General features: G+C 37.5%; 1 protein-coding gene across 1 annotated transcript; it reads right to left on the bottom strand.

Moving 5' to 3' along the window:
• Window positions 1-342: 342 nt before the first annotated feature.
• RRN3 (RRN3 homolog, RNA polymerase I transcription factor) lies at window positions 343-14,825 on the bottom strand. The gene is made up of 17 exons (XM_084537030.1): window positions 14,605-14,825; window positions 14,299-14,355; window positions 13,154-13,243; window positions 12,941-13,070; window positions 12,426-12,485; window positions 11,433-11,496; window positions 10,875-10,944; window positions 9,179-9,277; window positions 8,561-8,656; window positions 8,012-8,147; window positions 7,166-7,296; window positions 5,885-6,015; window positions 4,852-5,036; window positions 4,196-4,304; window positions 3,592-3,744; window positions 2,074-2,161; window positions 343-1,572 (listed from the first exon to the last, which is right to left on the bottom strand). Exons 1-17 carry the CDS (start codon window positions 14,695-14,697, stop codon window positions 1,414-1,416), a joined length of 1,851 nt encoding a protein of 616 aa, XP_084393156.1. The 5' UTR covers window positions 14,698-14,825; the 3' UTR covers window positions 343-1,413.
• Window positions 14,826-15,884: the final 1,059 nt, after the last annotated feature.

A 15,884-nucleotide genomic window follows, 5' to 3' on the forward strand; every position in this document is an offset into this window, starting at 1 on the left:
AAGCCATCATATGATTACTGAAGACATAAAAGTGAATAGAAAAAGGCAGAATTCAGAGGACATTTTCCTTGTTCATGCTGTGAGAAGGGTTCTTCTATGCCAGGAGAGATACAATTATTTCAGATGGAAATTGTTTATTGCTCAGGAAAGACAGTAAAGAAGGCTAAAATTAAAAACAAAAGCTAAGCCCCAACTTATCCAGTGATGAACAGATCCCACCAACAAATTTTACAGTATCATCCCTGAAACTCATTTTCAGTCTGTCAGAACAAACATCCCAACTTTTGAGAAGCTAGAGTGCACAGAGATCTCTAGTTACATAAAAAGATGTTTTCAAAGGTGTGGAATTGGCACCGTTTACATCAGTCTTTATTGTCTCTGAATAAATACATTGCCTAGAAAGCCTGCAAGTTCAGACTCTAAAGGGTTGATGAATGAAGTTCATCAAGAACTACAGAAGCTATAAAGAATTTAGTCCAATGGGCATGAAATTTTCAACTAAATGTTACACAAATAACATTTTTTTTCTGTTTATATTCTCGCATCTAGAAGTCAGCAATCATGGAAAATGTAAGAAATCTGTACAGAGAAACTCTTCACTGACACACAGACAATACAATAACACCACTGACACAATTCCTTTCTATTAGGGATATGGATGATCGTGTTTGTTTTTTTTTTTTTTTCTTCTCAAGCACCTCAAAGGAAACTATCTACAAATCATACATTCAGGTACTCTCATTTTCAACACTTCCAATAATCACCACTCTACATGCCTGACCATTCTACATGCCTTAACAGCTGAAAAAAACGTGTCAGCTACGTTTTTAAGCAGCAATAATGCTTACCATCTGAACACATGTACCACTATCAAGGGGCTTTACAAAATACTGTTCTACAGATAGGAAAAGCTTAGAGATGTGTGCAAAAGAATCACTGTTAAGAGTCAGTTCATAGCTTTCCTATCACAGGACCATACCATTAATTGAAACCAACTTAAAAAAAAAAAGTCATCAGAGTTCAAATACTGACAGTGTACTTCTGGTCCCACAGAAATCAATAGGAATAAAGACCAGAATTTCACCCCTGATATATAAAACCTCATAGAGAAACATTAGTAAACGAACGTTTTTAAAAAGTCAAGAAAACCTATAAAAAACCCTTGGTAAGTCATAAAAAACATTTCAACATGAAATTTGTAAAATATCACCCTATTTATTCTCTAGGCTTTTCTAACAATATATGAATTTATCATAACACATCTGTAGAAATCTGATGATGAAGAAATAACATTTTTTCTTAAATGTAGTTACTTAAACATTTGCCAGTTTGGAAAGTTGAGCTCAAGTCTCTTTACGAGCAAAAAAATTGCACACAATTTTCAACCTTTTCACTTCTGGTTGGTTATCCAGGTCACTGTGGATATTGCACATAACAGTCTGGAGGAGAGCCAATGCTGCTCAATGGGCTCCGGGTATTTGACTCATAAGAATTTGGAGCAATTTCAACCACACCATCATTTTGAGGAGTTTCTCCTTTCAAGAAGTCATCATCTTCATCTTCAGAAGTACCCTGCATAAATGTAAAATGAACAGTGAGAGCAGAAAGATACTACACGTCTCTATTAAGATTTGACAGAATTTATGAGTGCTAAGACCAAAAAGGGTATTTTAAAATAAAATTTGAACAAAAAACTGACAAATAATAGACAAGAAGGTAAGTAATAAACAAGCTACGTAGGAGCAGTGGAAGGACGTAATAAGACTTGGGTTGTATTACAATTGTCGTAACTAGTTGGAATGACAAGAAAATCAGACATACTCTCACTAGCAAATACTAAACCATACCTACAAAGTATTTTCCAGTGCCACCAGACAAATTTCTTCTGCAGAGGGGAAAACTATTCTCAAAGCAAGGCTGGATCAATCCCTAAAGCTTCCTTTATCTAAGTCACTTTTCCATAAATGTTTATTATGCTTATACTCTCTCTCAAAAAAAATAAAAATCCTGCAATAGAAGCAGCTGACAGAGATTTCGCAAAAGTTGAACTAGATTTTGATCAGGAAAGATTACCCTTTTAATGGGTTTCTTCAGATTCTCAAGATCTTCAGCACTCAATTCTTCCCAGAACTGATAAAAAGGATCAATAATCTTCTTTGACCTGAAAGCAGAATTAAAACACAGTACAAGTTAATTTATTCAGTAAAAATAGCATTTTTTTAAATTTTAATAATACAATGCAAAATGCTTGGAATTTTGATAGCCTTCTTTAGTATTTTACAAGCTATTAAATCTCTATACATGTATAATCCCCAACTAATCCCATGAATAACTTCATTTTGCTGATGAATACAAATTTAAAATATTTGCTTGAGGAGTCTGGCTACAATCAAGTCTCCTATGTGAGTATTTTTAACAGCTACACTATCCTCTCAATTAAGCAAAATTTTCTTCCATTTTTTTAACTGATAGTTCTGTATGGCTTCTTTTAAGCACATGTATTTCTAAGAAAGGTCTTCCTTCTATGGAAACAACTTTCTTTCAAAAGGCAACAAAAAGAACGTTGCTATCATAACATTAAAGTAATTAAAGCATCTGTCCTAGTTTCAACTAGGATAGGGTTAATTTTCCTCCTGGTAGCTGGTAGGGTGCTATGTTTTGGATTAGGATGAGAAGAGTGCTGATAATATGCTGATGTTTTAATTGTTGCAGAGCGGTGCTTACACTAAGCCAAGGACTTTTCTTGCTCTGTCCTGCCAGTGGGCAGGCTGAGGGTGCAGCAGGAGGCTGCAGGAGGGGACAGACCCAGGACAGCTGACCCCAACTGGCCAAAGGGGTATTCCATACCATCTGGCATCACGCTTAACAATTAATATGGGGGGACCAGCCAAGGTGGGGGGAGCGGCTGCTCGGGGATAGGCTGGCATCAGTCAGCAGGTGGTAAGCAATTGCATTTTGCATCACTTGTTTATACATATTATTAGTAGTAGTATATTATTATTATCATTATCCTGTCTTAATAAACTGTCTCTATCTCAACCCACATTTTCCCGTTTCTCTTCCCCATCCCAGAGAGGGAGGGGGGAGGGTGTATGAACGGCTGTGTGGTGCTCTACTGCCGACCAAGTTAAACCAGAACAGCATCCCAGTATTAGACATTCGGAGAACCAGAAATAATCCACTATTCTTTAAAAAAAATCAAGCTACTTAAATAAGATAAAGTCTCCAATCAAGAATCCCTATGCTCAAGTTTAAAAAAAAAAAAAGAATACACACAAAAAACACAAAGCAAAGCAAAGCAAAACAAAAGAAAGACACACTACTACAACTGCTCCGACAAAATATGTATCAGGCTAACATTATGGTATTTACATCCTGGAAAATGGGTTCTGTTTCTTCTTCATTGCTTTACACCCAAGTAGGGGTAAATTTCTATTAAAATCTCTTGACAGGCTCTGGTTGAAATACGCTACAAGAGAAGTACTAAAGCTCAGGGAAAAAAGTGATCTGTGGGAACCTAAAAGTTTCTTACAGCTTTTAGTTTGTGTTTTTTTACAAGACAGAAACGAATTGTGTATTTTCAAACTATACCTTTTGAGCACATAGGGATCAAAGGGGAAGAAACTGTCAAGTGGGTTAGTGCATGTCTGCACAAGGTCACCCCCAGTTCCACTCCGAACAACTGGTATGAACTGCCTGTTGTTCCTCTCAATAATTGTGTAGCAGAACACCAACTGGTATTTCCTTTAAAAAAGCAATAAAGGAAAGATAAGCATTTTTAGCGCATTGAAAGCAAGTATTTCAGATGGCATTGAAATACAAAAGTTATTTTTAACAAACATAAACATCACTATCTATTTTGCAACTGGTATTAGGGGTTTTCAAGGCAGTCACCAGAAGAACACATGTAGGAGTCTATTTTTTTCCTCAACACTCCTGAAGGCTTCACTCCAAATAGAACCATACTGGCACCAATACAAAACAATAAAGCAGTTCTATAGTACTGTAGGATTTCATTGAAACAGAACCAGAACTAAATTTATCCCACCCTGAATATGGGGAATCTTACACAAGTTCTCTTGGATAACACTCAGTACTATCCTAACAAAACCCACATTCTAAAATAACTGTGCTGTTATTATACACATACACTCAAATCTGTATCTGCCTGAAACTGAAGTAAATGTATAGATACCTTGTAATAGCAGCAAATAAGTTCACAACAGAGGGTATACATATCTTCAGAGGGTTTAGTTGACACATGACAATGCGCTCGAAATTTAAACTCTGCAGATATGACAGACCTTCAGAATAAGAACAATTGACAAACATATTATATAAAGGTTATTTATCATCTAAGCTTAGCATTATTTCTAAGAATTTCCAGTCTTACTAGCCTGCACTCTGCACAAGACCACAGAAGCAGATACTAAGGCTCACTCTTACAGTAGAGGTCTACCCCACGGCCTTCTGATCAGAAAAGCTGCCACAGCTGAGGGACCCTTCCAACAAAGACGCTACACTTACATAGGGACTGACAGAGATAGCACCATTATGGACTACAACAGATTACTAACTGAAGCTCACACTAGTTTTATACAGCTGAAATTCAAGCATGCTCAGTAAATGGGGTCAGAAATCTATGCTGAGGAGTAATTTGCACTGTTTTCAACAGCAAAGAAAAAAAAAAAAGATCATTTAGCTTTGTAGCACAGGTGTATTAACCATCTTGCTTCATTTAGAGTATAATGTAAATTTGCCATCAGATACTTGATTGAATTGACTGTTAAAAAAAATAAATAGTTAAACTTACAAATTAATGCCAATGCCCTTCAAACCTAATACACTCACCTTTCCTTAAATTTCCATCCAAAAGCTGCTTGTGACGGAAAATAAGCGTATAGAATGCTGCCTGACATGTAGAATAAAATGGCCCATGGAGAGCTACATCACAGTAAGCATTAGCCCCTGTATCCTGATTATCAATGTATTTATGCATCCAATTAACCAGCAGATCCAGGCATGCTTTTACTGTACTATAATGGAGAAAAACAATGTGTAAAAATAGCATCTGCAAGACATTAAACAAGTATTCAAAGATCTCAGTGGTTATAAAAACATCAGTAAGAAAAATCTCACTGGAAAAAGTAGCTTCTGTTATGAACTTTCTCCTTTACCTCAGCAGGCAATGAAACAATATATTAACACTGAAAATCTCAAACAGTGAAAGCACAAGATGCCAGAAGAGATGAATCGGTGAATGCACGCTGCATTTGACATGCACAGTAAACAATAAAAATCTTGGGCCATGAGCCGTACAGACAGAGATGCCTCCAGTGTCCGACAATTGCAATACCAAGTTAACATTAAAGTCACCAAGCTCACATTTCGAACAGCATAAAAATACACAATGTGTACATAGGAGAGACAACATTTTCACTCATTTGCTGAAGTACTTGAATCCTATATGTATCCAGATACTTGGACACAACTTCCCTGTCTCAGAGTCTACATAACATGCTTAACGGAGGCCATTAAAAAATCTGCTTCTGAATATCAGATATACTGAACATCCATGACTCTGCCTGAAGACAACATAAGCTACCCATGCTCACTATTTCTTGGTAAGTGAAGCCTTAAACAGCAAGAAACGAATCCTAGCAAACATTAGCCTGCATCCCAGAAATATAACACCTTCCTGGAAAATTCAAGACAATACTGAAATACTATTGTGGACAAGAAAAACACGACTATCAATATTGGCTTACTGGCAAACCTGTGTGAACAGAAAGCTAACACTGGATGCACATTCCATGAATTCTGTACTTAACCTCAGCGTTTATCATAAATTGTTTGGTTCTACTCATATATCAAAACAACTTACACAACTGGAATAAATTTAGCTCTTGCCAAAAAGCTGCCAATATAGCTGCCAGCAGTTTGCCTGATCACTGAAGGATTGTTTGGATCATGCAGTTTTTTCCAAAGATGGTCTAAAAATGCCTCAGCGAAACCCTAGAAACAAGATACATAGAAATCATGAGTTGTTATGCTGATAACACTGAGTAATAGATTCCTAACATTCAATTCCCACAATTTCCATAAGCAAACCATAAAAAGAATCCCTCCATCACTGTAAGTACGTACTCTCACTGGTGGAAGAACGCTGGAAGAACGCTATTTTCTGTGTCTTTTTCTGTATTTAGTTGTAAAAAAGTGAATGGAACCTGAAATTTAGGACAGAGTGTGGAATAGATACGTGAGAAAAGTCTATAAAAACAAGAGCATTAAGGTGTTAAACAGGAAGCAACTGTTCACCATCTCTTGTAGCAGAAGGGCATCCAATGAAAATAACAGGAAGCTGATTTTAGGAAACAAAATACATGATTCTTCACTTTAAACAGTTATATTCTGGAACTTTTTGCCACAGGAAGTTCATGATGCCAAAAGTTCCCATCACTACAAAAAGCAATGAGGTAGTTTCCCCCCTTGAATTTGTCCATCACCTGCCATTACCACAAAGGAACATCACTTAGGCTCAGGAAGTTACTGAGCTATTGCCAGAGGCTGAGAGGGCATTCTTGCAAAGCACCATAATATGCTAGCCCCATTCCAGTACTCTTTCCAATACATACACTATTCACCACTGCCAAAGGCCAGGCATTAACTTAATTAGATCCTTAGCTATTCTTGTGCAAGAAGCATGGATGTTCTTATTTTAAAATGGTAATAGAACAAGCAGTATTTTGCTTAAGAGATGGGAAAGTGGAGGAAGGAAATTACCAAATTGAAGAAATAACAGTCAGTATCTTTAAGATAATTTTGGGATGCTGAAAAAATTTACTAGAGCACTGTGCCTCAGGTTCAAGAGTCCAGTTGATTCTTGTAAAAGATGTCTATTAACCAAGTTCCTTCACCGTGGATTAGATATGAGCTATTTGCTGTTTACAAAGAGCATGGCAAGACCAGAGATATAATGGAAAGCTTGAAAATGCAAGTAACAGAGAAGGGAAGGAAAAGTAAAGATACTAATGAATCCTGATGTATCTTCAGCCAAAATGTAAGGTAATGGTAGAATTACCACAGAAAACAACTGATTTTTGTAGAAAAGGCAAAATAAGGATGCAGAAATAATAAGACAATTTTTAAAACAGTTTCTACTCACCAATTTAAAGCTACAGATGTAAAACATGAAATACTGCACGTGACATGAAGCATGAGTTGGTAAAATGAGCTTGTCAAAAACAGAAACCAGGTCCCGATACAAATCCTTTGTCTTGTTGATATCAAGCTTGCCTACACAACAACAAAAAAAAGCCATTTCAGGATTTTTCTTCATGTTGTGAAATTGACATTTGTATCTTTCTGAACCAACAAGAGACATGTTAAAAAAAAAAAAAAGAGAGAGACAGAAAAAAGAAAACTCACTACCAAACTAACTTCTATGCTTATCTGGCATCTGAAACAAAAATGTTTTTACTAAGACCTTCCAGGACGCCAGTTCTACTAGTATTTACATTGGTATATATCATGAATATCTGCATGATTTCACATATATAAAACTGGCAGACATGCAAACATTGCAATAATGTGCTAATTCAGAAAAGCCAGAAGAAAACACTAAAAAATAAACATGATTAATGTGAAAACAATAAAGCAACATTTTGCTAAATATTATTCTAAATAAGTAAATCTAACACATTCAACCCCTTAGTAAATGCCTATTTAACTAAAAAGCTATTTATCCTTCCAGTCTTTGTAATGCTACAGCTTGAATTCATTGTCCTATTTATATAATTAAAATGTCTCTAACTGAAGACTAATGTCATAAATGAACCTTTGCATCTTCAGCCAGTAAAACTGTGGTCAAAGACAGGAATGTGCCAACAGCAGAATTTTACTAATGAAGAATTTAGGGCTCTATCTTGTGGCAGCAGCAGAAAGCAAGAATTCCTCTTAAAGTTTTTCTCATATTAGCAAAACAACAAATTCAGTGCTCATGTGTTCTTACCATCCACATGGCAAACATCTTTAATATAGGAAAACAGGATGGTCATCAAAATATCAAGCCGCTCCGCAAGTGGATGGGCCATTCTCTCACTACTGGAAGAGACAACTTTGTTTCCTTTTCTTTCTTCATCTTCCTCCTGTTTGATAAAATGGCACTCATGCATCTTTTACACATACAGTATCACAAAGACAGCAATAAAAAACAGGAAAAGTTGAACTAAATTTCTATGTTTGTGCTGAAGGGTTTTTTTTTTGTTTGTATAGTTTGCTTAGCATAAGCAAATTTTTGCAAACTAAGTCAATTAGCACAAACTCTTTAATAAGATTTATATATAGCAGCTTGTGTTTTTACATAAAGAAATTGATCCACTGTGTATATGCTGGATATTTACATAAATAAATCCAATGCCTGGAGAATGCTGTTAATGTTTGAAGATGTTTCACTTTTTCCTGTTTGTACTGCAGCAACAATAAAGTAATAATGTACTCCTATCCTCAGTACAGAGACATCTCAAAACTGAAAAATTTGGAGTAGCACAAGATAACCAACCATGTCAAAAAGTCCCTCCTCTGCAGATTTTTCCACACTATCAGAGTTATTAGCAGCTTCTTCAGCATCCTCAATATCTTGCTGTGGAGTACTAACCTACAGTTGCAAACAAAAAATTGAATTTTATAAGACTATAACAGCAACAGGAAACCTTCTTGTATTATCTATATAAAAGAAAAGGCAACACTAATAACTTCTAGGCTAGATCTTGACCTTGACTAAATAAACATTTTTAAAGGGAATGATACACATGCAATGCACACACACTCCAAATCACCTCCAGAATATAAGCCTTCCCCATAAATCAGACATATGCTGAGGTTCAGACATATGCTCAGAATATGCTGAGGTTCTCCAAAATTAAAAGCCTTAATCATTTACAATGTTATCCCTTCTGTCTCTTTTTAGGACTATAAATCCCTTTGTTTAAAAAACTCTCAGGTGTAGTAACATCATAAGACTGGGAATGAAGTACTTATCTGGTTGGTTTTATACTGATGACCACAAGCAGTATTAGAACATAACTTTTTGTTGAACTTAATGCTGAAGAGTATCTGTTTTCTACTCCATTAATTTTAACCCCAAGCTTTCTTAAAAGGTGATGCAGAACAAACTTACATCCAACTTTAACAGTTTTTCAACAATAAGCTCCAGAATCTGAAGCCTCAGTGTTGGAAGGTACACTGTTACTCGTAGCAGGTTATGTACGTAACATTCCTATAACACAAAATTAAGGGATAGCTGTAACAATGTTAACTGAAAGTCTCATTTCTGCCAAGGATTTTTAAATACATTTCTCACTTTGTCACTTAAAGAGCCAGATATAGGTTAAGACAGACTGTATTCAGTCTAGAATAAATTAACATATAAACCAGACACCAACTTACAATTGTTAAACTGTGTTATTATTAACTTCTTCATCTACTATTTCCATGCTAATTTTTCCAAGTATCTCCAGACAGACTGAGTATAAATATTCTGTAGGAGTTATTCATTTCCACATTCGTTTGTCCCTAAACTTTCCCCAGGAAAATGAAAACAAGCACATTCCTCCCTATTTGTAGAATCAGATCTAGTAGCACTGTTTGAAGTAAGACTAAAAAAACTTTGGTTTAGATTATCAGAATAAAAAGACACTTTTAAATTCTACAGGTAAGTGTTCTCAGAGTCATTCTGATTATAATTCACACAAATTAATAAACAAGTTCTGTAAGTGTGCACATGCCCACGCAGACACATGTACAAATGACAACACTGCAACTTTCATATAGCAAAACTGTCAAGCTAACACATTTAAGTGCACCATAGTCTCTTTGTGAATATGCATTATAACACAACCTTTAATTATACAAGGACATATGATTTTTCCACAGGCCATCTGGCTTAGTGCATAAAACGGACAGAGCTGGTTTACTGAAAAACTATAAACTGAAGAGATTTAACAACAATGCATGGACCATACTTTCATTATACTCCACTCAAACCCTGCCCTGAAATCACAGTTTTTAATTTCTTCACAACATGTTCCTCACTGAACTGCTTAAATAAGTTATTCCCATATCACCTTTTGAGAACAACTATCCACCTCATTTTACAGATAGGGATTCAATATCCAGAGTTATTATTGAAAAAAAAAAAAAAAGTCTAGCAAGGTATACAACTTCTTTTCTTTCTTTTTCCCCAGTGCTTGTAAGGTTCAAAACACAGCTCCAGCTGACCTTAGCTGGTAGAGCAGGGCTCTGCCCTTCTGTAAAAGAAAACACCAACATATCAAGTTGGTAAGAATAAATATAAATACCATACAAGAGCAGTAACCTGTTAAGAGATTCCAGCTTGTTTTCTATGACATAGGAGCATCATACTAGAGATGTAATAAAACATTTTAATACCCTACTCTACTGGCAAATTGGATTTCACCTACATCGCCCTTTGCTTTCTGTATGCTTATCAAATCCGCTGTTCTGATGAATGCTTTCCATTTTTACAATAAATGAGACAGGTAGCCTACCGTCTCCTTACTATACAACCCTGAGATTCATCGCCAAACAGGTCCATCTTGTGCATTGATTAAGAATGCAATCCTGTGGAAAAAGATATGCAGTTATCTCATTAAAGACTGGCATAATGCCTATGCACAAGGAACTTAAGTATGTTTGGACAACCTTTTACTAAACCCACGCGTGGACATAAACATATAAAAAAATAACAAGATTTTAAAGCAATACACTAAAAAATTTATATTAAATACCTCCAAATCAATTGTCATACTTTAAAAAGCAAATGAACAAACAAAAATAACGTTCATGGCTCTTACCAGAGTTCTTTCTGATTTATTAATGAAAGGAAAGCTTTCTACAAGTATTGGCATAAGAAATTGCAGTGTTCTGCACAGAAGAAAAAGAAAAAAAAAGAAAGAAAGAAAGGTACAGGTTGTTATCACGACAGCAAATACTAAAGCTCCAGCACTCTGAAAACAATAATACTTGGAATATCTTATTATCTGGAATAAGCTTATTCGCTTACTTCACAGTAACCTTATTTTAAGGTAACTAATTGTATCAAATCCCAAGAATCCCAGAATAGACAATAAGCAGTGAACTTTCACCGTGGGCTTGTTAAAAGCTACTTCAATTACGTTGCTATAAGCATGACTTTCCCTACTTCCTATTCCCATTCAAATTAAAAGGATTCACAACTAGCTGCTGATGCCTATGGAAATTTCATAATGATTGGACAGAACGTTCTACCATTTAGTGAATATTAAAAGAAAGTTACACAATTATTTATTGTACTACCAATTAGGAGAAAAAAAAATCTTCAGTTTTGTAGCTGTAAGGAAAGGGCACATGAAACCTAGGAATTAAATACTTACGAAGGAACATATCTGACAACAGTTTGCAATGCTCTATGGCATGTATTAAAGTTTTCAGAAAGGTCTAGAGAAAGAAAAAAAAAAGTATTGTTATCCATTGGGTTGCAGAAAACCAACTCAGGAACCAATGAAAGCAGTTCATATCAATTAAATATTTTAGAAAAGCCAAATAAAATTGCATTTGCTTTTTTTTTTTTTTTTAATAAAGTTGAATTGCCTTACTACTAAAATAATTACAAATATTAACTTCAAATAACATTCATGGTATCAGAATAAACTCTGAATTCGCTTCCACCAAGCCAGATATTGTTGCTATGCTGTCTCATATGGAAGCTCAACTTTGAAATACAAAATGTATCCCACGTTACAGAAATATTTACAAAATGTCAAATCCAAGTCTAAAATTAGATAAAATCTATCTAAAGATTATGCTTCATTTTTGCACAAGTCAAACAACTAATTAGGCTTCTATAAAGGTAACGTTACAGGTGAACACCAGAATAGTAGTTGGCTCCTCACAAGCAGAACTTAAATTTATTTCAGCTTTCAAGACTCATTAAACTCTTGAAAGACATTTAGCTATATGTTTGCCTAATCAATAAATGCACTAATTACATGGCATTTTTGTTACTTTTATCAATTGAATTAGCACAGACACACAACAACACTCAAGAATCCCCCAAACTACCTAATTTTATTGAGATAAATAATATTAAAACAAAGTAACTCCTAAATTTTCTTTGGCTTTGAAACAACATAGGACTAGGAATGTTTTCTTACACATCCAGCCATATTCCTACAAATGTTCTACAAGGAACAGTATTTTGGAAGTACCAAGGAGTGGGTCACCACACCACTAACTCAAGTACAAGGAATTTAAGGATGTCCTGTTTCCTTCATGCTTTATATTAACTCCAGTAAATTAATTTTGTAAAAATGAAGCAACATGCATTGTATACCTCTTTAGTAAATGTTTTACAATAGCATACTCACTTTCATCATCATCATCAGAATCTGAAATATCCACATCTTCTTCCCTGATGGTTATTCGAGCTACCGAAAATGAGATCATTATTGGAAAACTGTGCAAGTCTTACAGGTAGCAGTTTCAATGCCAAATCAAAGCATGCTGGACAACAAAAGCAGCAAAATTATCCACAAGAGTTTTAAAAATAACAGTCAAAAAGACTGATTCAGAGAACCAGGAGGTTCTTAAGAACATCCGACATGACCATCATCTCAGCTTTCCCTTTTCAGTAGAAACAACATTACACAGTTCATTCCTCATCTAAACATCTTCACAAACAGGGTTTGTTATAGATCTAATTGCCCCTCAGAACATGACTTCTGAAATGCAGGTACAGAAAAGGGTCTGTCACAATTCGGCCATTCAAATTAATCAATGGAAAAAAAAAACAATAGATTGTGATACATGCTATACAGAATTTAGCTAAGAAAGAGACATTTTAATAAAGCGAGCAAAGAAGATGAAAAGAAAAATAACTCACGGGGAACAAACTGGGATACAATCATGCGGAGGCATGGCCTAAGATGGACAGTTTGTGCTGACACCAGATTGCCAAGAAAACCCAGATATTCTTCCACTACTTCTCGGCTTCTTCGCAACCATGGCAGCTTCTGAAAGCAAGTAAAAACAGATGTCAAACAGATGTTTTGAGCACCAAGCTCTTAAACTTCCCATAGAACAAACAGATACTTACTAGCAAAAGGCTGACCAGTTGGTCGAAGTCCTTGGTCAAGTATGTAACAGAAGCTCGGAATTCATGCAGCCAATTAATGATCTGGGCATCCTAAAAATAAGCAGAAAAAAAAAAGCAACTATTTCAATAAACAATATGATCAAACTATTTTTAATAGCAACAACTATAAAACCACAAGTCAAAGATTAAGACTGTAAATAGAAAATATTTAGAATAAATATAAAAGGGATTTCTTGAACTAAATTAGTGCACTCACTAATGGTATTCTTGAATGAAAGAATAAATGCCTATCAACTCCTAAACCAACAGTTTGCCTGGAAGGCTTAAGTTACAAGCTCAGCAAGGCATGCAAAACTCACTTGGACAGACTCAGAATCAATTTTTTTTTGTTCTTAGTTTGCAAAGAGCCATTCGAGTTTTGAAGTAAGACATATATTGAAACTGTAGCAAATCTACACAAAAAACTGTACATTGAATTTGCTTGTACTCCCCAAAAGGCCTGCTAAAGACAATACAACTTTACTAAATGTCCTCCTTAAAAAGAAAAGGAACTTAATATAACATAATGCTTCCTGCAGCACTCTTTGTATTGCTGGGCTCTGTGGTTTGATTGAAAGAGAAAACAAAATGGAAAAAGGGCAGCAAACATGGCAGGTATTCACAGCTACAATGAACATTCCTGAAACTATTATTTTAACTGCTAAATACATATGCACCTTAATGCTTAATTAACCATACTTTCAGTGAGAACAGGAGGTAATGATTGACACAACTTAAAGCCACTGCAAGTCAGTAGCCATGGTTTGACGTAACCATGGTTAGTGATCTGCAGACAAACATCACTGACCTAGAAGGATATCTTGAAGAAGAAGACCCCATCCATCATAAAACAAAGTTTCTCACTCTAAAGTCAATAAGCATGAGGCATCGTTTATAAGATTCTGCATACATGATATATGTATAAACCAACAGTTGGTGGTTTTCATTCAGAGATAATTCTGATAGATTCCACAAAGCAAAAAGCTGTTAAATGCTGCTAAATGTTTAAAGCAAAGGATTTGGTGACACCAGCGCGACCTGTCTGACAGGTGACATTCAGACAGCTGAGCATTAAATCATCAGAGCTCCACGCTGACACGACTTACCTTTATGTCTGGGTCTGACAGCTGGTGTTTTAACAACTCATAGTCAGTCGTGTCACCCTAGCAGGGGGAAAAAAAATAAAGAATATTTACTACCCTTCTGACAAAACCCATATGTGCCGCTAACGTACCTAAGCGGCCTAACGCTGCTTAACAGCGACACAAAGAAGGCGAACACGAGGGGAAGCCCACGAAGGGCGGCGGCAGCAGCACGAGAGGGAGCTGGAGCTGACGGGCCGTTTGTGCCACCCTCTCTGCAGACAGCGCCGGGGTCGCCGCCCCTCCGCAGGGCCGCTCCCGGAGGCTCACCTGGCCGTACTTGAGCAGGATGTCGGGCAGGGTGCCCCCGAAGCGCACCGCCTTCCTGGGCGGCGAGCTCAGGAACTCGTCCCCCCGCAGCATGGCCGCGGCGCCGCGCACGGGGGGCCGGTCCCGAGCGCTGCGCGGCCCCGAGCGGCCGGCAGGGGCGGCCCCGCCGCTGCCCGCTCCTGTCCCGGCCCGGCCCCGGCAGCGGCCCCGCCGCCCGCCGCCGCCACACGCCGCCGGAAAGGGCCCCGCGTCCCGCCGGAAGCGGGCACCGCTCCTCCCCTCGCACCATAGAGATGAGCGGCTGGAAGGGCAGCGGCCGCTCTGCCTCCGCGTCGCTGGGGCGGGAGGAGCAGAGGGGGCGGGCTGGGAACGAGCAGACCTTGCTGCTCAGGAACACGCTGCTGGTCAGGAACAGCAGGCGGCACTGGGACGGGTTCCCCAGCGGTGGAGTCACCGTCCCTGGGGGTGTTCAAGGAAAGGTTGGACCTGGTGCTTGGGGACATGGGGTAGCAGGTGCCAGTGGCAGTGTGGGGATGGTTGGACCAGAGGAGCTGGGAGGGTTTTTCTGACCTCAGCGATTCAGTGGTTCTGTCTGCAGCAGCACCGGAGAGCATCTGGCATTAGTCCCCTTCACTAGCTCTGCACACCCTGCCCTGTAGTTAATACTTCCCTCCCACCTGCTTGCCTCCCCAGAAGTCCCATGGGAGCTTTGCTAGAATTTATGAGTAACTTCCATTTATATATATATATATGTATATATATATATATATGTATATATATATATATATATATATATATATATATACACACCCATACACGCACAGCATTAAAACTTTCTTCAGGTCCAGTCCACATCTGAAGAGCCCCAGGTCAAGCATGTAGCCTTCCATGTGGCTATGAATTAAGGGTGATGCAATGCCTTAGCGGTCGGTCAATGCAGGAAGTGGCACAGAGGGTGCCACGCTGAGCTAGTTTCAGGTAACCAGCTACAAAAGGCTCCTGTATAACCACATAACAAAGATCCAAGCTGTGGTTACTGGAGACCTTGGCTACATTTTAATAAAACAGTCCTATGCGTTCTGCAAGGCTGAATAAATCCAGCTTCAGATGTGCGACTATGTTCACACACCAACAGCACTCCCAAGCATGTACAGCTGCTTTACCATCCACAGCATGAAAGTTCTTTGAATGGACTTTGTGCTGCATTGAGCTACAACTGATAAGGATACCAGGAGACTAAAATAGTGCTAAATATTTGTTAATGTTTAACTGCTGACAAT

The sequence above is a fragment of the Aythya ferina genome (genome assembly GCF_964211825.1).
Source record: "Aythya ferina genome assembly, chromosome: 15".
Taxonomy (NCBI): Eukaryota; Metazoa; Chordata; class Aves; order Anseriformes; family Anatidae; genus Aythya; species Aythya ferina.

Coding starts and splice junctions, on each gene's coding strand:
- RRN3 (XM_084537030.1), bottom strand. CDS start 14,697: ATGCTGCGGGGGGACGAGTTCCTGAGCTCGCCGCCCAGGAAGGCGGTG. Junction 9,278..10,874: donor ATAAATCAGAAAGAACTCTG/GTAAGAGCCATG, acceptor TTTGTGTTATAG/GAATGTTACGTACATAACCT. Junction 5,037..5,884: donor GCTAAATTTATTCCAGTTGT/GTAAGTTGTTTT, acceptor TCTCCATTATAG/TACAGTAAAAGCATGCCTGG.